This window comes from Balaenoptera ricei, chromosome 8, assembly GCF_028023285.1.
Source record: "Balaenoptera ricei isolate mBalRic1 chromosome 8, mBalRic1.hap2, whole genome shotgun sequence".
In the NCBI taxonomy this organism is placed as follows: domain Eukaryota; kingdom Metazoa; phylum Chordata; class Mammalia; order Artiodactyla; family Balaenopteridae; genus Balaenoptera; species Balaenoptera ricei.
Window position 1 is genome coordinate 68,275,922 of NC_082646.1, and position 26,448 is coordinate 68,302,369.

General features: G+C 40.7%; 1 protein-coding gene across 2 annotated transcripts; it reads left to right on the plus strand.

Annotated features, from left to right (window-relative positions):
- The first annotated feature begins 510 nt into the window (after nucleotides 1–510).
- CTR9 (CTR9 homolog, Paf1/RNA polymerase II complex component) lies at nucleotides 511–25,562 on the plus strand. 2 transcript variants are annotated; one of them, XM_059931133.1, is made up of 25 exons: nucleotides 511–885; nucleotides 2,462–2,560; nucleotides 4,257–4,496; nucleotides 5,010–5,127; nucleotides 5,602–5,691; nucleotides 7,062–7,210; nucleotides 8,296–8,403; nucleotides 11,063–11,170; nucleotides 11,278–11,514; nucleotides 11,742–11,831; nucleotides 11,946–12,074; nucleotides 12,184–12,367; nucleotides 13,667–13,755; nucleotides 14,571–14,756; nucleotides 14,846–14,933; nucleotides 15,076–15,224; nucleotides 17,274–17,390; nucleotides 17,533–17,678; nucleotides 18,590–18,661; nucleotides 19,556–19,691; nucleotides 19,841–19,987; nucleotides 20,618–20,775; nucleotides 21,834–21,930; nucleotides 22,157–22,269; nucleotides 24,452–25,562. In XM_059931133.1, exons 1-25 carry the CDS (start codon nucleotides 841–843, stop codon nucleotides 24,909–24,911), a joined length of 3,555 nt encoding a protein of 1,184 aa, XP_059787116.1. In that variant the 5' UTR covers nucleotides 511–840; the 3' UTR covers nucleotides 24,912–25,562. The 2 variants fall into 2 exon arrangements, with proteins under 2 accessions (XP_059787116.1, XP_059787115.1); XM_059931132.1 differs by having other exon boundaries at nucleotides 11,742–12,074.
- Nucleotides 25,563–26,448: the final 886 nt, after the last annotated feature.

A 26,448-nucleotide genomic window follows, 5' to 3' on the forward strand; every position in this document is an offset into this window, starting at 1 on the left:
TTAATCCAATTCTTCAACAATTTTATTAAAATCACAAATCTAGCAGATTCTCATATGCTTCAAAGAACCAAAAACAAAAACAAAAACCCCAAAACAAAACCCACACAAAACACATGAACTACCACAATGATTACAGAATTCATTGTAACATTCATATTTAAACTGGTCACAAATGTAGCACATGTATGACAAACGAATAGCAGCTGCTAAACGAGCAACCAATGATTGGGTTAAGGAATTAATGATTGGATTATTCATGGCAATCTACAACAGATTGTAAAACGAGACTGGCCAGGCCCACCTGGCAGGGGCCAAGTCCGGCGTTCGGGGGGCAGAGTAAGGATCAGGAAAGGATGGCTATAATTGGCCAGAATTCCCATGTCAGTCAGTGGCCAGGCCCCGAATCCGCGCCTCATTCGTCGCCCCGCCCACCGTAGGGCGGGGCGGATACGCCCTCGGCGTATTTATTCCGGCGCCAGTGAGGCTTCAGGTTCAGTAGCCTCAGGTCCTCGGAAAGGTGGGCAGGCCAAACGGAAGGCTCCAAGCGCTCCTCCTAAAGTCGGGGAACCTGAGCCACAGGAGGAGCCCTACCATCGGACAGGCCCTCCCGCGGGGAAAGTTTCCGGGGCAGGGGGCGGGGCTGCCGGAAGTCGCCGGTCGCCGTCTGCTGTTCGTTGTTTGAGCTGCTGACGGGAAGGAGAAGCCCGAGCTTCGGCGGCGCCGCGGGGCGGCAGTCACGACCGGAGCCCGAGCCACCGCTAGCCTCTGGACGAGCCAGAAGCCAGGAGCACCAGCTGCGGAGCGGCGGGGCCGGGCGCCCGCTCGCCTTCTGATCTCGCCATGTCGCGGGGATCCATTGAGATTCCCCTCCGGGACACTGACGAGGTAAGTGTCGAGAATGGGGGAGGGTGGGGACCTTGAACTTGGACGATCTCCCCCTCCCCCTTTCTCTCGACTTCGTTTCTGAAGCGAGAGCACCCTCTCCCCAGATCCTACTACCCGGCCGAAGCTCCGATCACGTCTTTCCCCAGCCCCGGCGCCCTCCCAGGCTGGGAACATCAGGTCCCCGCAACCTCGAAGCCACCCCGAGAAGGAGTTCTTGAAAGTTCCCCACCAACCTGTCCGTATTTGACAGTACTCTGCTCTTTTCCTAATTCAGGAGCAGAGGGGTGTGACAGTGCCTGATAAAATGTAAGGCACCTCATAGATCACAGAGGTGGGCGCAGATGTCACTGTGTTCTCTCTGCTACTCAAACTAAGTGTCTCTCCCTGGGAATATATAGGATGTCGCCCTTCCTCCCTTAGAAACTCGAGTGTCATGGTGCACCACATCTGCCACACAAGGCTCCATCAACGAAATAGAGACCCTAAGATAATAGCCGCTGCAGTGTGCTGATAGAATTAACCCCGTCTCCCTTCCTGTCGCCTCTTTTATGGGTGGCCTATGGCTTGTCTGAGTAAAGCCCTCAGAACTGATGTTGTCTTTTTTTTTTTTTTTTTGATGTTGTCTTATTGGATATCTCATACTCTTACTTTTGATTGAGGTACAATATTGAGATATGTTTCACTTACCGTAAAATCCAGTGGTTTTTAGTAGTGTAACCATCACCACTATCTAATTCCAGAACATTTTCCTACTGTTATTTTTGTGCCACATTCAGGAGTGTGTGTGACACAAATGATGCCTCCATGATTAGTGTGTACGGTGGCACTCAACTTTGCATTGCCTCTAGGACTGTGCTTCTCAAGTTGTCAGACCGGGACTTCCCTAGTGGCGCAGTGGTTAAGAATCCTTCTGCCAATGCAGGGGACATGGGTTCGATCCCTAGTCCGGGAAGATCCCACATGCCGCGGAGCAACTAAGCCTGTGCGCCACAACTACTGAGCCTGTGCTCTAGAGACTGCGAGCCACAGCTGCTGAAGCCCGCATGCCTAGAGCCTGTGCTCTAGGCATAAGAGAAGCCACCGCAAGGAGAAGCCCATGCACACCGCAATGAAGAGTAGACCCCGCTCCCCACGGCTAGAGAAAGCCTGCGTGCAGCAACAAAGACCCAATGCAGCCAAAAATAAAAATAAATTAAAACAAAAAAGTTGTCAGACCGAGTCTCAGAGTCTGTGGCATGAGTCTCTGGGGTGCTTATCTGTACTTTACCTGCGTTATACGTTACACAGGGTTTCCTTTTAGTTTTTTCAGTAAGCAAAGCTTCCGTAGCATTTTATAGTTCTAGTGACATGAGGACAACTAGCAGGGTTTGTTTGCTATGCTTTAATATTACCATATAACGTATTTGTCATATGCTCCTTAAACGTTTCTTAACGTATGCTTGTTCAGCCCTATTGAAAGTGAACACAAATCCTATGTATAACCATACTGATGTATCTTTAGGAAAGCAGCAGTCAAAGAAGAAATGTAACTTTTAAAAAGAAAAATAAGAGTTAAAACCTACATTTTGTATTTTAGGTCATTGAACTTGACTTCGATCAGTTACCGGAGGGAGATGAAGTTATCAGTATTCTGAAACAGGAACACACACAACTGCACATATGGATTGCTTTGGCGGTGAGTATTCATGTAACAAATATTTTTTATATGTTGACTGGAAAAAATACGTGGTTCTGTTTTCAGATACAGTAATAGCCAGCTTGGGTGAATGATAGATAGCACCATGTATATGGAAGTTAATTGTATTAAAGACCAGTTTAATAAGTGATGTGTTGGCCTCTGGTAAATTAGTATATGTTGGTAAAAGCAGAATTCATTTAAGTTAAAGAGTACTCTATATTGAGCATTTGATTATTTAATGATTACTCAGTGAAGACTGGCTTATGGTTTGTAGATAAACTGAGAAAAAATGAGGTGCCACAATTTAAACAACCTAACACCCTCTGCCCTCCCCAGCACCAGCTGCATAATGATGTTTCTTTTTTGTGGGAACGTTATAGTAAATGATTATGAATAAAATATAGTAAATACTTTGATCATTATTCCTAAGCAAGTTTGTCACAGGTCCCTTTCATGTAAAGATACACAGGAGGCCTCTGACCTTGAAGGGTCAGAGAAGTGGATCTGGAATCGGGCTTGTGTCCAGTGCTCAAGCCTAACTCTTAAAAAGTTTCTTGGGTATGGATTTACAGAGAGGTACTTTCAGTGACAAGCAGTGCCCTCCTGACTTAAAGTGCTAAGTTTTCCTAGTCTTTGGAGAACAAGACATTAATGCTTGTCACATATTTTTTAAAACCAGAAGGGAACTTAGTATTTTTTAGTACAGATGCCTCCTTTAACGGCACTTACATGAAAATTGAAGGCTTGGAGGGTTAGCATGGCACCTGTAGTAAAATAAATTCATGAAGCATTGTGGGCTGTAGGTTGTTACACAAGAAAGAATGTAGGCTTTGGGATTAGAGAGTCCTTTGTTCAAATTCCAACTCGGCTACTAACTAGACAAATGACCTACCTTCTGAGCCTATTTCCTCATCTAAAATAGGGGGTTGTTAGCACTCACTTTAAGGGTGGTTGTACAGATTAGAGATAATGTATATGAAGCTCCTGGCATTGTTTGTGGCCCACAGTAAGGGGTTAATAAATGGTGGATATTCCTTTTATTATTAATAAATGAAACAGATGCCCAGGGAAGTTATTCAGCAGACCCAAAGTCATAAAAAATTTTTGATGGATCTATAACTAGAACCCAAGTTTTCTTTTTGGAATCCTTTATACCCTCTCACTATTGCTTTCTCTCTTGGGCTCTGATTTAGTTTGAAATCAACTATTGCTAGGTAAGAAGATGGAAGCATTTGTAGTGATTATAATTCTTTAAACAGCTTTAGTAGGTATAATTCATCTATAGTAAACTGCACATATTTCACACGTACCATTTGAGAATTTTTAGCATATATGTACACCTGTGAAATCATCACCACAATCAAGATAACGAATATATCCATCACCCCTAAAACTTTCCTCCCACCTCTCCCTTGCCCCTCCACAGTGCCCAGGCAACCCCTGATCTGCTTTTTGTCACTAAAGATTAGTTTGAGATTTATCCATGTTGTAGCATGTATCCAATAGCTCCTTTTTACTGCCGAGCAGTAGCCATTATACAGATAGACCACAGTTTGTCCATTCACCTTTTGATCAACAATTTAGTTGTTTCCAGTTTGGGGCTATTACACATAAAGCTGCTATAAACATTTGTGTACAACTTTTTGTATTGACATATCCTCCAGTAATTCTAGTTTGATTCTTTACCTTATAGCTGGAATACTACAAGCAAGGAAAAACAGAAGAGTTTGTAAAGTTGTTGGAAGCAGCGCGTATAGACGGCAATTTGGACTATAGAGACCATGAAAAAGACCAGATGACTTGCTTGGATACATTGGCAGCCTATTATGTACAACAGGCTCGGAAGGAGAAGAATAAGGACAACAAGAAAGATCTTATTACACAGGCCACCCTATTGTATACGATGGCAGATAAAATTATTATGTATGATCAGGTAAATTAAGTCAGATGTCTTTGAATTTATGAAAGGGAAAAAAGTACCACATGAAAGTAAAATGTGTATAATAGGCAACAGATTTTCTTTCAGTTTTTCTTAAAATAACATAGTTGATAAGAATAGTCAAAAAGAAGAGTTTCTTAATAAAATAGAAATTTCTTTGGTCCTTGTACTGTTGAAGTAATATGGGCAAATTTAGCATGTGAAACTTATCCACATGTTGAGTTGGTAATTCCAACATCCTCAGGTGAACTTCAAGCATATTTTAGGGAGTTTGAACTTTTCTTTTTGTCATCGTTCCTGGCACAGACAACTTGCATTTCAGGATAGTTCCTCAATTTGCAATTAAGAATTGCTTACTGGTAGTTTAAACACATTACAGTGATAGAGGAATTTGTGTGATGCTCTGCTTCCTTCCTATATGGTTTTCATTTTCATGTTAAACATTTGTGTTAAATTGTGGTTAGTCCTGGATAAAGTCAAGTCTAAGATGATGCATTACTTTTTCAGAACCATTTGTTGGGAAGAGCCTGCTTCTGCCTGCTTGAAGGTGACAAAATGGATCAGGCTGATGCACAATTTCATTTCGTACTCAACCAGTCTCCAAATAATATTCCAGCCCTTCTTGGTAAGTCATTTTCGGCAACCATCTTAGGAGTCTATATTTTTCAGCTGTGCCTAGAATGTATTTCTTTGCCGATGACTCCTTAGTAACTGGGCTGGGCAGCAAAGTAGAAGAGCTTTACCTTATTAAAAATAAAACTATTACAATAGATCATTGTTTCTGTTGAAATTACAGAAATAAGATATATACCAGTTAAGCATAATTTGTTATCCACTTCTGAAGCATCAATAAACAATCTATTTGGACAACTCTAAGCTACTTTAATTATTTTATAACATTTAACATAATATAGTACTGTTCTATTTATAGGCATAGATTAATATACCCTCATGGAAAACAAGTTTAAATATGAAATCATTTTTACTATTTTCAAGTATTTCTTACTGAGAAATATATTTGATTTAGGTGAGTTAGTAGAGAGCATATGAGACTTGTGTTCCTTAATAAGTGCATGTTTATTTTTAAAAATCATTACAGGTAAAGCTTGCATTTCATTCAACAAGAAAGATTACAGAGGAGCTCTCGCTTACTATAAGAAAGCCTTGCGAACTAACCCGGGATGTCCAGGTAAGAGAAAAACTGTAAGTCTAAGCTGTGTATGATCCAACTTAAAATATTGATATTTGATTCAAAAGCTGCATAGTAGATCATAATATAATCTTTTTGCCCTATACTATTTTTCTTTCCAAAATCTCATTCATTTAGCAAATTTTGAAGTCAAATGTAAAATGTTTCCAGAAGGAGAGGGTGTCAGTGTCAAATTCTGTTGTTAGGCCGAGTAAAATAGGGAATGAAAGTTGATCATTGGATTTGGCAGCATACAAATCATTAGTGACCTTGATAAAGCAGTTTTACTGGAATGGTAGAGGTGAGATACTCATTGGGGTGGAGTCAAGAGAGAAAAGGGAAGGAAAGGAATTGGGAGGCAGCAAATGTAGATCTCTCAAGGAGTTTTACTATCTAGGGAAGAGTAGGAATGAATTGACAACTGGAAAGGGAAATGGAATCAAGAGGGGATTTTTTTAAGATGCGAGAATGTATATGGATGAGAATGATCTAGTTGAGAGGGAAAATTTGATGATGTGGGAAAAATAGGGCAGGGTTGCAGGAGCAGTGTCTTTAGATGAGAAGGGGTAGGATCCAGTGAGCAGTGGAGAGGTTATCCTTAGAAACATGGTTGTGTTTTGGCATGGCTTTGAAATTGGGAAGCATTTATAAGCATAGCTCTGCAGATGTGCACGTAGTCAGTCACTATATTTAAGGCCTTAATGAAGCTTTTTGTTCTCTGTTTAAAAATTGCTCTTTAAAAATTAGATATTGAAGGTACAGTGTAGCCAGGAGCGTTGGAAGACAAGAAAAATACCACTCTTATAGGTGTTCTGTTCTGTGGTGAGAAAGGTATCCCTGATGAGGGGGTAAGGGTTGGGAAGTGTGAGGGGAGAGTGGTATGCTCTGACCTCCAGTGAAACCAAGTTTGTGATACACCCGAAGATTTTATAGTGTAGTTGTACTGAGGTTAATTCTGCGATTTTGCAACTCATAAATAGAGACTGTTTAAGCATTTTAAAAATTTTGGGGCTTCCCTGGTGGCGCAGTGGTTGAGAGTTTGCCTGCCAGTGCAGGGCACACGGGTTCGAGCCCTGGTCTGGGAAGATCCCACATGCCACGGAGCAACTAGGCCCGTGAGCCACAACTACTGAGCCTGCGCGTCTGGAGCCTGTGCTCCGCAACAAGAGAGGCCGCGACAGTGAGAGGCCCGTGCACCGCGATGAAGAGTGGCCCCCGCTCGCCTCAACTAGAGAAAGCCCACACACAGAAACGAAGACCCAACACAGCCAAAAATAAATAAATAAATAAATAAAATTAAAAATAAAAAAATTTGAATCCTAAAAATGCCCTAGTTTGACAGACTGAATGACTTGATTTTATTTTTGTAGCGGAAGTTCGTTTAGGAATGGGCCATTGCTTTGTGAAACTTAACAAATTGGAGAAGGCTCGTCTGGCGTTCAGCAGAGCCCTGGAACTCAATTCCAAATGTGTGGGAGCATTGGTGGGACTGGCTGTTCTAGAACTCAACAATAAAGAGGTATGTGGGTGAAAAAACTGTCTAGTTCCTGACTGATTTGTCAGGTGAATCGTATTGAATTATATATTGAATTATATCTCAACAGAGCTGTTAAAAAATGCAATCTTTTGGAGTCTTTTCTATGATTTGCCTTAGCAGTAAATTATTTAGGACAGTGATATCAATATTTACTACATGCACCCAATTTCAAAGGGCAGAAAATGCCCAGTGTTTCTGCAGTTAAGTTTGTTAAGAAAGCTAAATTCTAAAAGTTTACCTCACTATTTGAATTTATTTTTATTATTTTTTCTTTAATTTTTAAAGATTACTTTCCATTTGCAGTTATTAGAAAATCTTACCTATATTCCCCATGGTGTACAGTACATCCTTGAGCCTATCTTACACCCAATAGTTTGTACCTCCCACTTTCCCACCCCTCTGTTTCCCCTTCCCCCTTCTCCTCACTGGTAACCACTAGTTTGTTCTCTATATCTGTGAGACTGCTTCTTTTTTGTTATATTCACTAGTTTGTTGTATTTTTTAGATTCCACATATAAGTGATATCATACATTATATATCTTTCTCTGACTTACTTCAGTTAGCCTAATGCCTTCCAGGTCCATCCATGTTGCTGCAAATGGCAAAATTTCATTCTTTTTTATGGCTGAGTAGTATTCCATTATATATATATACCATGTCTTCTTTATCCATTCATCTATTAATGGATACTTAGGTTGTTTCCATTATCTTGGCAGTATCCATATCTTGCTATGAACTTTGGGGTGCATGTATCATTTCGAATTAGTGTTTTTGTTTTTTTCAGATATATACCTAGGAGTGGAATTGCTGGGTCATATGGTAGTTCTGTTTTTAGTTTTTTGAGAAACCTTTGTACTGTTTCCCACAGTGGCTATGCCAATTTTCATTCTCACCATCACTGTTTGAAATTTTTTATCCCTGGTGAAAGTTAACTAAAACAAGAGCTATATTTTGCTATCTGAACAAATAATCTTATAATCTTATTTCTTCAACTATAAAGGAAACTTTGAAAAAGTGCTATTTAAGTAATATTTCACTCAACCCTGCCATCATTGTTTTTCTTTTAGGCTGATTCCATCAAAAATGGTGTCCAACTTCTTTCCAGAGCCTATACTATTGATCCTAGCAACCCTATGGTATTGAACCACTTGGCAAATCACTTTTTCTTCAAAAAGGTAGGAGAAATCATTTGTTAAAGTTGTTTAATTTTAAATCCTGATTTTTGTTTTTCTGTACTGCAGGTGATACTTTATCTTTTTAACTTGGAAAGAAATTTGAATCAAGAGTTTTTTTTCAAGTTAGAGTTTGTATTAGTATCTGAGGATACTAATTAGTATCTGGGTATGTTTGTTCATTCATTCATTCATTCATTTAATAATTATTGACCCTGTATACTGTACCCAACATTGCGACAGGGATGTGGAGTTCAGTAAGACGTGGTTTCTGCACTCAAGGAGTTGTTTCATAGAAAACACAGACATGGGAACAAATGTAAATGTAAAAATAAAGGTCTCTGCCCTGCTGTGGTAAAGAAATGAAAGAGGAAGTGATTAAGGAGAGTTTTCATCACCAAGAATGAAAAAGCTCTTGAACTATGTTTTTAGAAGAAGGTCACTAGGTAGCTGAGAGAAGACAGGCACAGATCTATGATATAGTCTTAGTAGTTTAGTAAGAGTGTAGCATATGGTGAAATTTTTGCTTGTTTATTTTCACACGTTGATCATGATGTAATTTTTTAAGTTGCCACTAACTCTGTAGAAGCAGTGGCATTCTAGGTTTCTCAAATACTAAAAAAGTTTTTACATAGTTAGTAAGCATGAGTTTAATCAGTCATTTTGAAACCAGGTGCTAAATTATACCAAGAACTTTAATTAAATAGCAGTTTAGGTAAAAGTTCACAAAACTGCATCAATCCTTATTAGTAATAGATGCTGTGTTGCTGTTATTGTTGCTATTAATATGCATCGTATGCTTGCAAAATGCCAAGTGCTGTTAAAAATGCATGCTGTGAATTTATATGACATTCAAAATAATCCTATGAGGTAGGTAATATTTTCCTCATTTTGTGGATGTAATGGAAGCAAGAGTTAATAGCCTGAGGTCACACAGCTATTCGCCATGATGCTTTACTCTCTCTGGCTGTAGAAGCATACTCCCCTTTCATAATGAATTATTAATTAAGCTTTATGCTATAACTGTTTTAGTACTAAAAGGCAACTACTTAGGGAGAGGATGGAAATGTATCTCATATGTAAATGAAGTGTTACTGTTTAAGATAAAACAGTTACACAAGTTAGTTTGGTTTTTACTGGAAAAACAACAACAGCACAAAAACAAAGGACGGATGATTCTAAATATTTGAGTGCATATCTAGTAGTCAGTGCTCACAGCTGTTGGGACAGCTTCCTTGAACCAAACGAGAATAATTCAGTTTTTAATTTTCAATGCTAGTCACCCTTCCACTGCTGAAGATAAAGACTTGCTTCTACTGAGAACAATCAGTATATTCAGAACCTTAACGATTACATAGGTGAAATATGTAAATCAAGCCAGTATATCTGAGTGTTACTGAACACCTGATCTGTGATCAGCACTGTGCCAGGTGTCACGAGGTCATCTTGCACTGAATATATGTCTTTAAGGTTTACAGAGCATGTTTACATATGTTTTCTCAGTTTGTCATTACAACAGCCCTAGAAGGTAGGCAGGGTATTTCCATACACTCATTCCAGTGAACAGTATATAAATTAAGCCAAAAGGCTGTGTCATGTAATTAAAAGTGTGGAGTTTGAATCACTTGGTTCAAATTCTGGCATCACCATTGTATATAGTTCTGTGGCTTTGGGCAAATAAACTAATAATTTCCCTAAACTTTAATTGCCTCACTTGTAAAACAGTAATAATACCTACTGTATAGGATGTGAGGGGTGGTAGTTAGGATTAAATGTAATATGCATATTAAATACTTATCTAATGTGAAACACTCAGTTCCTGATAAAAGCTGCAATCCCATTATTATTTCTAATGTAAAAAAAAAAAAAATGTCAGAAGTGGTCATTGACCAAACAAAAACTCTACTTCAGACCAGATTTCTAGTCAAATGAATAAAACACATTCCTATTAAAACTGGAAAGTTGTTTCCACCCCTAATGTATGAACTCTGACTTTGAGACACTTGGGAGATTAATCCAAAGGAAAGTGAGGTCTAATAGAAAGGTCATGACCCATGCATTCAAATAGAGCTGAGTACAAGTTCAAGTGCTGGCACTTGCTACCCTCATGTGATAGAACATAGCCTTGGAGTCAGAAAAAAAAAACCCCACTTAATTGAGATGCTAGCTTTTCACCTTAGATAACAAACTTTACTTCTTTAAGTGTCTATTTTCCCATAAATAAAATGGTAATAATGACGCACTTTGCAGGAGGTTGATTAAGCTTAGAACTAATATTAGTATTATACCTAGCAGAGGGCTTTGGATATAATAGTTCTCAATAAATTGTAACTGCTCCCATTACTGTTAATAAAGGACTTAACCTCTCTTGGGTTTTCTCATCACAAAAATAGGGACTAATGCCTCAAAGGATTGTTGTGGGGATTAAATGAAGTAATAGATGTACTGGGGAAATGTTAAGTACTGTACAACTGTTAGTTCCCATCTTCCCTGAATTTATCAGCAAGGGGAATGAGGAAAATGATTTGTAATTCTGGATACAGTGCTGCTATTGTTCATTCAATGAACAAATTTTAAAAGTAAAATTTGAGGAAGCCTTATGACTGAGACTGGTAGAGTTGTTTGGGTTCACTCAATTGAGTTTTGGATCTTCCTTGTTCAGGATTACAGTAAAGTCCAGCACTTGGCTCTCCATGCATTCCATAATACAGAAGTGGAGGCCATGCAAGCAGAAAGTTGCTATCAGTTGGCTAGATCATTCCACGTCCAGGTAAGTTAACTTTACACCCTCTCTAAATATCTAATTCTTTAATGGTTTTCCAAATCATTTAAAAACTTTTGTACATGTCGTTGGCCTTGTTGTATTTCATTTTTTAGGAAGATTATGACCAAGCTTTCCAGTACTACTATCAAGCCACACAGTTTGCCTCATCCTCTTTTGTGCTGCCTTTTTTTGGTTTGGGACAAATGTACATTTATCGAGGTGACAAAGAGAATGCATCTCAGTGCTTTGAGAAAGTTTTGAAAGCTTATCCTAATAATTATGAAACTATGAAAATTCTTGGCTCTCTATATGCCGCCTCAGAAGACCAAGAAAAACGAGATATCGCCAAGGTATGTTTTAAAAATCTAAAAATTTTATCTTCTGTTAGCTATCTCTAGATGTGCATTCCTCATTTCTTGTTATTGCTAGTAGAAATATGATGGACGCAGTTTTGTTAGCTGAGTTTGTTGTAGTTGAACTAACATTTGACTTATCAAACAGGGTAGAGTAGCTACCACATTTCACTGTCATACCCTATAGTTGGAATGCTTTAGCTTAATGATCTCTTTCATCCCAGGGCCATTTGAAGAAGGTCACAGAACAGTATCCTGATGACGTTGAAGCTTGGATTGAGTTGGCACAAATCTTAGAACAGACCGATATACAGGTATTTAGCCATGTTTTCCGTCTCCTACCTGATGTGTTTTTGGTAAGCCTGATGCAGTGTTTCTCTTCCTCTCATTTTCACTTACACTTTATTCTGTCCACCATGAAAATACAGGGTGCCCTGTCAGCCTACGGAACAGCGACACGGATCCTTCAGGAGAAAGTGCAGGCTGATGTCCCCCCAGAGATTCTGAATAACGTGGGTGCCCTCCATTTCAGACTTGGAAATCTGGGAGAGGCAAAGGTAGGAACATAGAAATAGTCCTTCTTTTATGCTATCAAGTTCAATGCACACATTTTCCTATGTATCAACCAAGTCTTTTAACAATGTAATTTTCTTTTCTTTCTCCTAGAAATACTTTTTGGCATCATTGGATCGTGCAAAGGCAGAAGCTGAGCATGATGAACATTATTACAATGCCATTTCTGTTACAACGTCATACAATTTAGCCAGGCTGTACGAGGCGATGTGTGAATTCCATGAAGCAGAAAAACTATATAAAAACATCTTACGGGAACATCCTAATTATGTTGACTGTAGGAATTTTAAACTTTTTGTGTGTGTATTAAAATGCCCACAACAGCAGCAAAAAATTTAGCCTGAAAAAAATCTTTCTTAGAACCAGTAGTAAACAGTTTTAGGGAATTCCCTTGCGGTCCAGTGGTTAGAACTCCATGCTTCCACTGCAGGGAGCCTGGATTCGATCCCTGGTCAGGGAACTAAGATCCTGTAAGCCCCGCAGTGCAGCTGCGGTGGGACCAAAAAAAAAAAAGTTAAACAGTTTTGAAGGTTATATGCCCCCTTTTCTTCAAGGCAAATTTGTGGCCTTAAAAATTAAAAAAAAAAAGATGCAGCTTCAGTTAAATTTATGCTAGAAACAAAAAGAAACAACTAAAAACCAGTCGGACCATATTTTATAGACTAGGCCATCTTCAGTGGGTCACCTCCCTTTATTAGGCTTTTAATAACTCCTTGGCATATTTGGTGATGGGTTTATCTTTATGATGGGTCCTGCTTTGATTTCATATAAACATTTTGCAATGTTTATAATAGTGAGAAAGAACAGTGCTTTTCCTGGAAATAATTATTACTAAAAATGTCCTACCTTGAGTTTTTACAACCTAGTTAATGTGAAATTTGGTAAGTTTTTAACTAAAAATATTTTATATGCTGTACTTCCCTTAAAAGAACCTAAAGCTATGATGTTTTGACTCTGGTCAAATTAGGGGCTAGCAATTTGGCCCCTGTCGTACTGTTATGGATGCAAAAGTGATTTAAAATGAATAAGATTTTAGTTGAATGTCAGGCTAAATTTGAACTGAGTTGATAGGCAGTAGTAAGCCATTGTTGATTCCTGGAGAGAGTGACATTTTTTGGAGAAAATAACATTTGTGTGAAACTTTTTTATTTAAGTGGAAGAGCCGCAGTTAGAGCCCAGGTTTTCTAACTAGTAATCCCTAGTAGTCTGTGCTTTCACTGTAGTGCCATATGCCAAGCACAGTGCTGTGCATCAGAGAGAAATTGGAAACAGAACAACGCGAAGCTTTTAAAATAACTTGAGATGATGACTTGGTCCAGGGTGCTAGCCTGGGGAATGGAGTGGAAGAGATAATCTGAGATTTCAAACAGGAAGACTTGATGGTGGCAGAGTTGCTCAGGAACTTATTAGGTTATTAATTAGTTATATTGATGCTTGATATATTTTCACCTGTGGGACTTTTCTGTTCATTGTATTAATGTATTAATGAAAAACAATTGTTTCAAAAGTATGACTTTAAAATTATGATTCTACTTTATAGCTAATATTTTAAACATGAAAACTTGTATATTTTCAGGCTATCTGCGCCTAGGAGCCATGGCTAGAGATAAAGGAAATTTTTATGAGGCTTCAGATTGGTTTAAGGAAGCTCTTCAGATTAATCAGGTTGGTAATATTAACTCTTAGCTTTGAAAAATAATTATTTCACCATTTCCCCCCAGTAAATCAGTTTTTCCTTTTAATGGCTATCATATTTCTAGACTTGGCATCTCCCTGTTTTTTTCATTTACTTGTTAAAGATACTAAAGGGTATAGAAGTCATCTAAACGTTTGGATTGTGGCCCACAGTAAGAAATAGATTTCACACCACAGCCTAGTACATACACACGTGTGTATACAGACAACTGAAATCAAAGTTTTACAAATCATTTTGTGCTCTTTCCATAGGCAGTACATTGACATTTTTACTGTATTCCATTCTGTCGCATTTCTTATGGTGATAACTAAACACTAAATTGATGTTACAAGTCAGTGATCCATCTCAACTCTCAGTTTGAAAAACACTATTGTAAATGTAGCTTGTATTAATTAATTTATTTATTTATTTTTGGCTGTGTTGGGTCTTCGTTTCTGTGCGAGGGCTTTCGCCAGTTGCGGCGAGCGGGGGCCGCTCTTCATCGCGGTGAGCGGGCCTCTCACTGTCGCGGCCTCTCTTGTTGCGGAGCACAGGCTCCAGATGTGCAGGCTCAGTATTTGTGGCTCACGGGCCTAGTTGCTCCACGGCATGTGGGATCCTCCCAGACCAGGGCTCGAACCCGTGTGCCCTGCATTGGCAGGCAGATTCTCAACCACTGCACCACCAGGGAAGCCCCGTAAATGTAGCTTGTAAACCTCTCCAGTAATCAGCTGTTGTGGAAAGATGATTGATCTCTCTGAATCCAAATTACAGATTTTGCTTCTTTTTATATGTGTGTTTTTAGGACCATCCGGATGCTTGGTCTTTGATTGGTAATCTTCATTTGGCAAAACAAGAATGGGGTCCAGGCCAGAAGAAATTTGAGAGGATATTAAAACAACCAGCTACTCAGAGTGACACTTATTCTATGCTGGCCCTTGGCAACGTCTGGCTCCAAACTTTGCATCAGCCCACCCGAGATAGAGAAAAGGTAATCTTTTTTCATCTCTTTAAAACAAAATTTATAACTTATTTGATTCTTGTTTGGATTTTTTTTATAATGTTTGTATCTTTTTATAGGAAAAGCGTCATCAAGATCGTGCTCTGGCCATCTACAAACAAGTACTCAGAAATGATGCAAAGAATCTGTATGCTGCTAATGGCATAGGTAATTATACAGTTTGGATGTCCATAATAATTTGTGAAATGAATGCTTTTGGAGGGATGTTTGTAGATCAGAATTTCTCTCTAGTTGTTTTTCTGGATACAATTAGAAAATTATAATTCGGTGAACCTTTTTATAACTTTAGGAGCTGTTTTGGCCCACAAAGGATATTTCCGTGAAGCTCGTGATGTATTTGCCCAAGTAAGAGAAGCAACGGCAGATATCAGTGATGTGTGGTTGAACCTAGCACATATCTACGTGGAACAAAAGCAATATATCAGCGCCGTTCAGATGGTAATGTCTTATTTTTCAAGATATTTTTATTTTGTGTTCATTGTTGAGCACTGGTTTCCTTAACCATTCTGGTCCTGCCTTGGAGCTGGGTGCTATCTCTTACGATACTGTGTCTATTCAGAGGCTTATAATTGTATATGGTTAAGGCCAATCTTTGGTGTCCAGACAGAGATGTGAGTCCTGGTTCCACCTTTAATTGCATGTCTTGGACAAAGGACATCTTCTCTGAGCCAGTTTTCGTATCTAGAAAACAGAAATAATTGTACCTTAATCTCATAGAATTTTGTGAGCATCCAGAATGAAAAATACTTGGGACCATACTTGGCACTAGTTTGCCTCGCATAGCAGTAAGTACCCAGAAGTTAGTGGGATTTAATATCCGTTTGCTTGTTTTACCCTCTTACTTCTCAGATGAGAGAACTGAGTTTCAGGAAGGTTAAATGACATTTAAAATGAAACTCCATGGGGATAAGTTTTCATGGCTATAGAATTTTTTTTTTTCATTTATTTATTTTTGGCTGCATTGGGTCTTTGTTGCTGTGCGCAGGCTTTCTCTAGTTGCGGCTAGCGGGGGCTACTCTTCGTTGCGGTGTGTGGGCTTCTCGTTGCGGTGGCTTCTCTTGTTGCAGAGCACAGGCTCTAGGCGTGTGGGCTTCAGTAGCTGTGGCATGTGGGCTCAGTAGTTGTGGCGCACAGGCTGATTTTCTCCACGGCATGTGGAATCTTCCCGGATCAGGGCTTGAACCCGTGTCCCCTGCATTGGCAGGTGGATTCTTAACCACTGCACCACCAGGAAAGCCCATGGCTATAGAATTTTATTATGCTTTTCATATTTGTTGATTACTTGAACTTGAAGTAAAAGAGTCATGCTTAGCATCTTTAGCATAGTAAAAAGTAAAAATGCTCTTATGGGGGAATTATTACAGTCAGAAAAAACAGGTTTCTGACCAAAGTTAGAAGACAGGCTCTGGGCTTCCCTGGTGGTGCAGTGGTTAAGAATCCACCTGCCAATGCAGGGAACACTGGTTCAAGCCCTGGTCTGGGAAGATCCCACACGCCGCGGAGCAACTAAGCCTGTGCGCCACAACTACTGAGCCTGCACCCTGGAGCCTGCGAGCCACAACTACTGAAGCCTGCGCGCCTAGAGCCCACGCTCTGCAACAAGAGAAGCCACGGCGATGAGAAGCCCGCGCACTGCAACCAAGAGTAGCCCCCTCTTGCTACAACTGGAGAAAGCCCGCGTGCAGCAAGGAAAACCCAACGCAGCCAAAAATAAATAAATAAATAAATTTATTAAAAAAAAAAAAGAAGATAGGCTCTGGGAAGTGGTTAACCATTTTTCTAAAAAGGATGGGTATTATTATTGTATTCAGAATATTGGAAAGGTCCTGGTCACAGGGACTTACAGAACCCAGATTGCATATGGTAGTCTCAGAGGTTGTGTTTTTGGAGGTGAGCCTTCTTGATCTGCAAATTAATTTCTAGAGATATTCAGGGAAAAACCATCTAACCATCTTCCACAAAAAAGAACTTACCTATGACAAGATATGTTCCATGGTCAGAAAGTGATATGTTCACAGCAAAATTAATACCAGTATTGCTATATTGGTTTTACTAAGAAATTAACAGCCAGAACAGTGAGACTTATCATTCTCGTTGCCGGTAGGTTCCATCAGTCCTAAAGAAAGGTGGTAAAGCACCTTAGGAGCCAGGTGTATGACTTCTAATAAGTTGTCAGTGAGCCTGTTCTAGATAGTATTGCTGAAGGTACAAAAAAGACCTTCCAATCTGTTTAACCTTTCAGTGTTGGTCGAAATTTCAAATGGAAGAACTATTTCTAGTATGTAATTTTTCTTGTCAGGTTTTTATGTTGTGAAAAATGTATGCTGGTGAGTGTAAAAAATCATTCTCAAATTAGTCTTTGAAATTAACCATGCAAAAGACAAAATACCTTTTCACATAGCTCTAAAATAGCTTGAAATTTTGTTATAAAATGGCAATATCATTTAATCCTTGCTGTGTTTTAATTAACTTTTTCTTTTATTGTAGTATGAAAACTGCCTCAGAAAGTTCTATAAGCACCAGAACACTGAAGTTGTGCTCTATTTGGCCCGGGCCCTCTTCAAGTGTGGCAAGTTACAGGAATGCAAACAGACTCTGCTGAAGGTAAAAAAGAGAACTCAATCCTATGCTGCATTGTATTTTTTATCCTGTTTTACGCATACTTACACACCTAACACTCTATTTGACTAAAATCCTTTTCATGTCATTATACCATATGAAAGATTTGCTTTGTTTTTGTTTATAGGCTAGACACGTGGCACCCAGTGATACAGTTCTTATGTTTAATGTGGCCTTGGTCCTGCAAAGATTAGCTACCTCTGTCCTGAAAGATGAAAAGAGTAATCTGAAGGAAGTACTCAATGCTGTGAAAGAACTGGAGCTTGCACACAGGTAAGATTTTGTAGGAACAACCTCTGAAATGCTTTGTTTCTTTAAACCCACATGGCTCAAAAGAGGATCATTCTCTATTAGAATCATTCCAGTGATTTTTAAGCCAAAGCAGACAGCTTCCGCCAGGTGGCACCCAACCGTAGCCAGGATCCTGCTAGAATTGGGTCCTGTAGTCCGACCCCTAGAACTGGCTGGCTGGCTTTGCAAGCTTGCCCTAGATTTTTCATTGACCTGACGATAATATGACCCAGGATTTTACACACTAGAAATTTTTAGACTCCACTTATGCTGGTTTTACTTGTTATACTAGTGTCTTTTTATGTGATATTAGTTTTACTTAAGCTGAGATTAAGACCTTTCCTCTTAAATATTGAATAAATTTATTCAGCTCAGCTCAAAATTTTTGTGACCTTACAGTACTTATTTGGTAGTTCAGTGTACGGTAAAATTAAAACCTGCCATCTCTTCAGGTTTTGTCCAGCCTTATTTGAAGTCTCGTTTAAGTATTCCTTGCCTTGCCTAGTAGATTGTAAGTGCTTTCATGGCTTAAGCCTCCTAACCTCCATGCTGACATATTTAGTAAATTTGGTATTTAGTAAATATTCATTGCTGGAATTGATTTTTGGTTGTTTGTGAATTTACTGATACCGTTAACTATAACTTTATCATCATGAACTTACTAATATTGAGTGGTATATTGATGAGAGTCCTTTTTTAAGTGAGTTGTATATATATTTTTCCTATTGAGATAACAGCCCTTCATGAATACATTCATTTAAGTATTCATTAAGTTTCAGTCAGTAAGTAAGCCTCCTCTCAGACTATTTTTTTTAGAACAGATTAAAAATCTAAAGGGTCTGTTTCATTAAATTTTTTTGAAGTAAAGTATTTTATCTTCTCATTCTATTTAGATATTTCAGTTACTTGAGTAAGGTTGGAGATAAAATGAGATTTGATTTGGCCCTCGCTGCTACAGAAGCCAGGTAATGTTACTATTTATAGAAGGTGACTCTGGGTGAGGCAGTGATAGCAATGTGGACTGGGAGAGTGACACAGTAGTTTCTGATCTTCCAGAGGTCAGTCTTTCACACTCCCCTCTGGGACACTCCAACCTGGACCAAGCCTTTTCCCTAAGGGTCCTTTCAGGGAATATGGCAAAGTTCAAGTACTTAAGTTGTATGGGAAAATACTTTCCTATTTCACTAATGTCAGCTATGTAGTCAGAATCAAGACACGATTCCTGAATCTGTCACATGTAAAGATAGTGTCGGGAATCTTTTTAGCTGTGCTTTGGGAGGACGGTTATAATTTGCAAACTTAACATAGTTGACAGTATTGGCTTATGAGTTAATTTTCCTAATTAAGACTTCCTGGGGCTTCCCTGGTGGTGCAGCAGTTAAGAATCCGCCTGCCAGTGCAGGGGACACGGGTTCAATCCCTGGTCTGGGAAGATCCCACATGCCGCGGAGCAACTAAGCCCGTGTGCCACAACAACTGAGCCCGTGAGCCACAACTACCGAGCCCACGTGCCACAGCTACTGAAGCCCATGCGCCTAGAGCCCATGTTCCACAACAAGAGAAGCCACTGCAATGAGAAACCCACGCACCGCAACGAAGAGTAGCCCCCACTCGCCACAACTAGAGAAAGCCTGCGCACAGCAACGAAGACCCAAAGCAGCCAAAAAAATAAGATAAAATAAAAATTAAAAAAAAGAAAAGGGCTGAAGAATTAAAAAAAAAAAAAGACTTCCCATAGGTATCACCTAATGATCCTGCTTCAAACTTATAAATGTGTGTAAGGAATACAGATGCTCTGAGTTTTTTAATGAAAAGTATACTAGCTACATACATATTTCTCTAACTTTGGAATGTTCTAGGCAATGCTCTGACTTACTGAGCCAGGCCCAGTACCACGTGGCCAGGGCACGCAAACAGGACGAAGAAGAAAGGGAATTGCGGGCCAAACAAGAGCAAGAGAAAGAACTGTTAAGGCAGAAACTTCTCAAAGAACAGGTATGTATTGTGTTTGCGGTTATACTAGAATTAAAGGTGTGCATACATACACTTTGTATGTTAAAAGAGAAGTTCTTCTGATGGTAGCCGTGATTTTTTTGTCTTAAGAACATTTTGATGAGGTTTTCTCCTACTCTTTTTCCTCATAGGAAGAGAAACGTCTCAGAGAAAAAGAAGAGCAAAAGAAACTTTTGGAACAGCGGGCCCAGTACGTAGAGAAGACCAAAAATATTCTTATGTTTACTGGAGAGACTGAAGCAACAAAAGAAAAGAAAAGAGGTGGCAGTGGTGGACGGGTAAGACATGACTCCAGTTAGAAACGAAGCTAATTGGTTAAATTCACTCAGTACTTAGTCCTGAGCTTTGGCTTCCTCCTTTGCTAAAAGATAGTTTTCCACCAGAGACTGCTTTAAATGGTATCCAGTATTTAGAAATGCATTTCACTGTTAGCTGAGTACAGTTTACCTTGTAGCAACTTTGTAGTTGTTGATGATTTTTGCTATTTGAGGCATTCATCCCAATTACAAGTTTTTAAAGTATGGGCCTCACCATGCACTTCTTCCACGTGACTTAGAGCAGCGGTCCCCAACCTTTTTGGCACCAGGGACCGGTTTCGTGGAAGACAGTTTTTCCACGGATGGTGGCAGTGGGGAGGGGTGGGGGGGGAGGTGTTGGTTCAGGCGGTAACGCGAGCGATGGGGAGCGATGCGGAGCAGCAGATGACGCTTTGCTCGCTCGCCCGCCGCTCACCTCCTGCTCTGCGGCCCAGTTCCTAACAGGCCACGGACCAGTACCGGGCCATGGCCCGGGGGTCGGAGACCTCTGACTTAGAGGACTGATGGGAAGTGGTCTCTTTCGTACCTCAGCATTCCACCCACGTTCCACCAGCCAGGAAAGCAATGACTGTGGTCTTGTTTGGGTTTCAGCGGTCCAAGAAGGGAGGAGAGTTTGATGAGTTTGTCAACGATGACACCGATGAAGACCTGCCTATATCCAAAAAGAAGAAGAGAAGGAAGGGCAGTGGTAGTGAGCAAGAAGGCGAGGAGGAGGAGGGTGGCGAGAGAAAGAAGAAGAAGAGGAGAAGGTAGTGTCATGGAATAACCTTTTAAATCACCTGGGTTTTAAATCGCCTCATGAAAGTGGCAAAAGACCTTTCACCTTCTGAATCTTAGGTTTAGAATCTGTGAACACCTTTTTATCACTTGATCCCCCCAGACAGGGAAGCCTTTCGTTCCCCCACTTCCTACTTTAATCCTAAGATGGGCCCCACTACCAAATTCCCGGCGTGCTTGGAGTCTCCACACATGTCCACAGCTTTCCTTTTGAGAGCTCCGAGTCAGTCGTAATTGCCTTTCTTATGACTGAAAATTGCAATATTTATTGGAAAATCTATGCAGTTTAGGATGAGAAACCTTAGTGCGTCCACACTGACTGTCCATCTTTGAAATCTTAGAAAAGCCACTGAGCCTCAGTTTCCTCTCTGTAAAACAGCAATGGCCCACCTCCTGGTTTTACAGGATGTATAAAATGTGAATTTATGTGAAAGAAGGGCCTTTTAATCCTCCTAGTGCCATCCGCTGTTAGGATAAGTGGTGCCCTGCCCCCCTCTCACATGGAAGTGCCCCTAAGCTGTCTGGTCCTCCCATGGTGCTTCCGTGTCCGGGAGTCTCCAGTCTTAGCTAGGCCTGTTCTTTCCAACCCATGTCTGACTCTGCTTGTGGAATGCATTCAGACCTGTGGAATTGAAGCTGTGGCTGGATATTAGCAGGCCTGGGATGAGTAGTTGGAAGGGAAGAAAGAGGAGGGGAAGGAGGTTGAGTCTGGAGCCTGGGTCTTTTCTCACATCTTCTATCGCTCACCAAGGGCAAGATTCAAGCTCATCTTAGATTAATAAGAGGGCTTAACAGTGACTCAGTTAGTCAGCAGACATGGCATAAATACAGTTTTTGCAGACTCCCGAGCCACGTGCAGCAAGAGTAAGTTGTGGTCTCTGCCCTTGAGGGGTGTACAGTCTGGTCAAGGCCAGCACCTGTAGAGAAGGGTGTTCAAAATGACTAATACTATTTGAATGGCACAGAAGTCTTGGGTTTTATAGGCATGAGTGAATCTTGACAAACTTTCTCTTGGTGTTCACTACTTTAGACCTCCGAAGGGAGATGAAGGATCTGATGATGATGAAACAGAAAATGGCCCCAAACCGAAAAAGCGCCGTCTACCAAGAGCAGAGAAGAAGAAGGCTGTAAGTGTCTAGCACTATGGTTTTCATCCCCAGTAGGCATAGAAGGCTGCGGTACGCTAGAATACATTCTTCCCCTGCAGTGTCTTCAAGCACAGACACTTGTTTTTGAAGTTTGTCGGTTGCTGTTTGATTGTATCAGTATCACTGCAGTGCAAACCCAATTTAACAAGACATCCTAACGTAAAGAGTCTTGACTAATCTATTATGTTTGATCTTCTTTCTTCAGCCCAAGCCGGAACGTCTGCCTCCTTCAATGAAGGGAAAAATAAAATCCAAAGCCATAATATCATCAAGTGACGATTCATCTGATGAAGATAAACTGAAAATTGCTGATGAAGGGTAGGAATTTTTCACTTATGTTCTCCTAGTGAAGGATAACCAAGAGTGGTCACTGTGCCAAAATGTCATCTCTGCAGCTTCTTAGAATCTTAGAGCGGGAAGAAGCCTGAGCACACATCTCATTCCAGTCTTGTCATTTTGTCCTACTAAATGTTTGTCCCTTAAAGAAGGAAACCTATTCTGAAATCTCATTTCTTCGTGGATATTAGCTGAAATTTTCTGTCATTTTGCTACACTGCCATTGACTGGCTTAAAGTATTAAGAGTAGCCTGATCTTGGTCACAGGGAGAAAGGGACTTTCTGGACCATTTCCTCCCTTGTCAGGCAGGGATGACTCAGGACTGCCTGCTCTGTGGAGGGCTTATCGTAGACTCCTCTAGCTCACAGACTGCTTGGTGAAACAATATTCTGTTTTACTTGTGCTGAACTTGCCCCTCAAGCTCTGCATTTGGATTCCTAGACTAAGACTCTTAATACCATACTATGCTGGGTCCTTCGGGTGGCCATCATTTCATTCATTCATTCAACAGACATTTGAACATCCATGCTATGAGATAGCAAGCTGAGTGCTGGGGATGCAGAGGATAAAGACATTGACCCTGCCCCCAAGGAATTTGTGCTTTAGAGACAGTGGAGAATGACAAATAAACCAAAACTACATTATAGTGGGAAAAGGGTTATCACTTATATTTTGCATTTATTGCTCTTCAGTGACCACATGTAATCTGGAGTTGAGGTAGTGGAGGGAATTACTGAGGTGTTTTTTTGTGGAAGAAAGGCTGTTTAAGTCTTAGAAGAAGAATAGAGAGTCCTAATCAACTGTACTTCAATAAAAAATAAAAATAATAAGAATTTTTAAAAAATAAAAAGAAGAGAGAGCCCTGGTTGGTTAGAGGTGAGGCAGGGGTGAGAGGTTAGCATGTCGAAGGGGCTAAGGATCCTGGTGCAGGGCTGGTCTGGTAGGGTAAAGCATCTGTAAAGATCTGCAGTTCCCTTTTTCTCTGAAGATGCTGGTTGACACAGATTTGGATTGCTTTTCCCTAAAATACTGTTTCACCCTTGCCCACAGTGTTACACTGGTCCATTGATTAGAGACGTGATGGTTAGACCTTCATGAAGTGTTTGCTTATTTGGCCAGATGGAATGGAGTGAATTAGATCCCAGGGGCCCACTGGCCCTTAGCGTGTATACAGAATGAGTTATGTGATGGGTGTCTAGGTTTTTTCTTTCAGATGTAAGCACAAAGAGCCTTTCTTCGGTCTGCAGGGATGTTTTCATTTCTAGGGAGAGTAGTATGTTTCACCTCCCTCACCCTTCTTAGACTGACCCTGTAGGATTTAATATTCCTTTCTTGGAATATCTGTCATGGAAACCAAAACCAAGGAATATGCCCAAGGAGAAGCATGTCCTCCTCTCCACAGCCCTGGTGGGGGAGCAGCTGTGACAGTGGTGAAGGGAATGTCCTTTCCTCCAAGAAGCCAAGATTCCCTGGGTGCCACCACACCCCCAAGCATTAGCACAGGTCGCCTGCCCTTAACATCTGATAAGTGGAGGGGGAACTTTGGCAAAAGTACAAAAACAAGCTGCAGAACCCTTTTATTTAGCCCTAGCTTCCTATGTTGAGTAGGTCTAGTCATGGCGGAGGGCACCGGAGCAGAAGCAGATCCTGGGACAGAAAGGGTGACTTCGCTCCTCAGCGATCTTCTAGCACAGATGGCAGTGGCACAGAGGAGCTTCCCTCCCAGCCAGCCTTGGGACAGAGTGCATTCTTCAGAGTCTCTGCAGCCCAGTGAGGTCCCGGGTTGCACCTCTGCCGCTGTGTATAAAGGTTTATAAAGATAAATAAATGTATCCCTTCCTTTTCATAATTTTACATACGAAATTGAGAAATGCTTCATTCTGATGAAGGGTGCCTGGGATGACCAGTGCGGTCACCCGTCACTGTCTATGTTCTGTCTCAGAGCTAAAGTGCCTTATTCTTTTTAACTTTTTAATCCTCTCTTTATTAATAACCCTATCACATTTACAAAAAAGCACACCAAAGGAATATCACAAAACGAACACCTGTGTCAACAGCGATCCGGTCAAGACATTAAATGCCCTTCTTTTTTCAAGCGCACCCCTGGTTTGTCAAGGCTCCCTCGGCCAGAACCCTGGTCTAACGCGCATTTGTCTTTGCCAGACATCCCCGCAACAGCGACAGCGACTCCGATGAGGGCCAGCGGCGGAAGACGGGCGCCTCCTCGGAGGAGAGCGACTCCGACGAGAACCAGAACAAGTCCGGCAGCGAGGCCGGCAGCGAGGCCGGCAGCGAGGCCGGCAGCCCCCGGCGGCCCCGGAGGCACCACTCGGATGAGGATTCAGACAGCGACCAGCCGGCCAGAAAGCGCAGGCCCTCGGGCTCCGAACAGTCTGACAACGAATCCCTGCAGTCCGGGCGCAGCCGCTCGGGGGGCTCTGAGATGGACTCTCGGCCTGTGTCCCCCAGCGCCGAGTCGGACCGCTACTCCGAGAGAGCATCTGACAATGAGGGGTCCGGCCGAGGCTCCGGCAGAGGCTCCGGCAATGAATCCGAACCCGAGGGATCCAACAACGAGGCCTCGGATCAGGGCTCAGAACGTGGTTCAGATGATAGCGACTAGGCTTTATTTCATGAATAAGCTTCATCTCCGCAGGAAACTTTTTTAATATATGAAAGCTGTGATAAAAACATTTCAGGTGTTTGGTCAAACAGTGGTGGATTTTTCCTAAGGCAATTTTTTTCTCCTATCCATTTGTACGTTACTATGTCCCAAAAGGTGTTTCCCTTCCAATATTTGAGTCTCTTGAGCAAAAGGTGACTATTCTTTATTATGGTACAATTCCACCTATCATATGTGAAAACCCCAGGAAGATAAACCCACATGCTGAACCATTCCTCCCGAGGTTTGACTGAAACTGTGGCAGATGTCTCATCTTCTTTGTATGTTAAGCAACATATTATTAGGACTTTTATTGCAATCTTTTACCAAGTGGTGCGAGGAACTTGCTATTAATATCTTTGTTCCATTTCAAGTTTAGATCAAGAATATTTTTATTTTCTGGAGGAAGAGGTATCTACTGTATAATTGCACCAAAGTACAAATGAAAGGAAGGTTTTCTTCAATAGTGTAATACTGCAGCCATGTAGATAAAACGACAAATATATCATTTGTTAGGTTGAATAAGATGTGGAAAAATGCTTTTCTGTTAGTAGTATGCAAAGACCTACCTAAGCCACATAATAAAATTCTTTTACCAACTTTATTGTATAACTTTGTGTTATTTTTTTTTTTGCTCAGTACATTTGTATATGAAAATTTAGCATCTATAAAAATATGCAAATATTTGGAAGAACCTGAGCTAAGCTGGAGCTTGTTTACTCAAAAGTTTTGTAATTCTTTTTTTTTTTAACATCTTTATTGGATTATAATTGCTTTACAATGTTGTGTTTCTGCTTTATAACAAAGTGAATCAGTTATATGTATACATATATCCCCATATCCCCTCCCTCTTACGTCTCCCTCCCACCCTCCCTATCCCACCCCTCTAGGTGGTCACAAAGCACTGAGCTGCTCTCCCTGTGCTATGCAGCTGCTTCCCACTAGCTATCTATTTTACATTTGGTAGTGTATATATGTCCATGCCACTCTCTCACTTCGTCCCAGCTTACCCATCCCCCTCCCCGTGTCCTCAAGTCCATTCTCTACGTCTGCGTCTTTATTCCTGTCCTGCCCCTAGGTTCTTCAGAACCTTTTTTTTTCTTTTCTTTAGATTCCATATACATGTGTTAGCATACGGTATTTGCTTTTCTTTTTCTGACTTACTTCACTCTGTATGACACACTCTAGGTCCATCCACCTCACTACAAATAACTCAATTTTGTTTCTTTCTATGGCTGAGTAATATTCCATTGTATATATGTGCCACATCTTTATCCATTCTTCTGTCGATGGACACTTAGGTGGCTTCCATGTCCTGGCTATTGTAAATAGACCTGCAATGAACATTGTGGTACATGACTCTTTTTGAATTATAGTTTTCTCAGGGTATATGCCCAGTAGTGGGATTGCTGGGTCGTATGGTAGTTCTATTTTTAGTTTTTTAAGGAACCTCCATACTGTTCTCCATAGTGGCTGTATCAATTTACATTCCCACCAA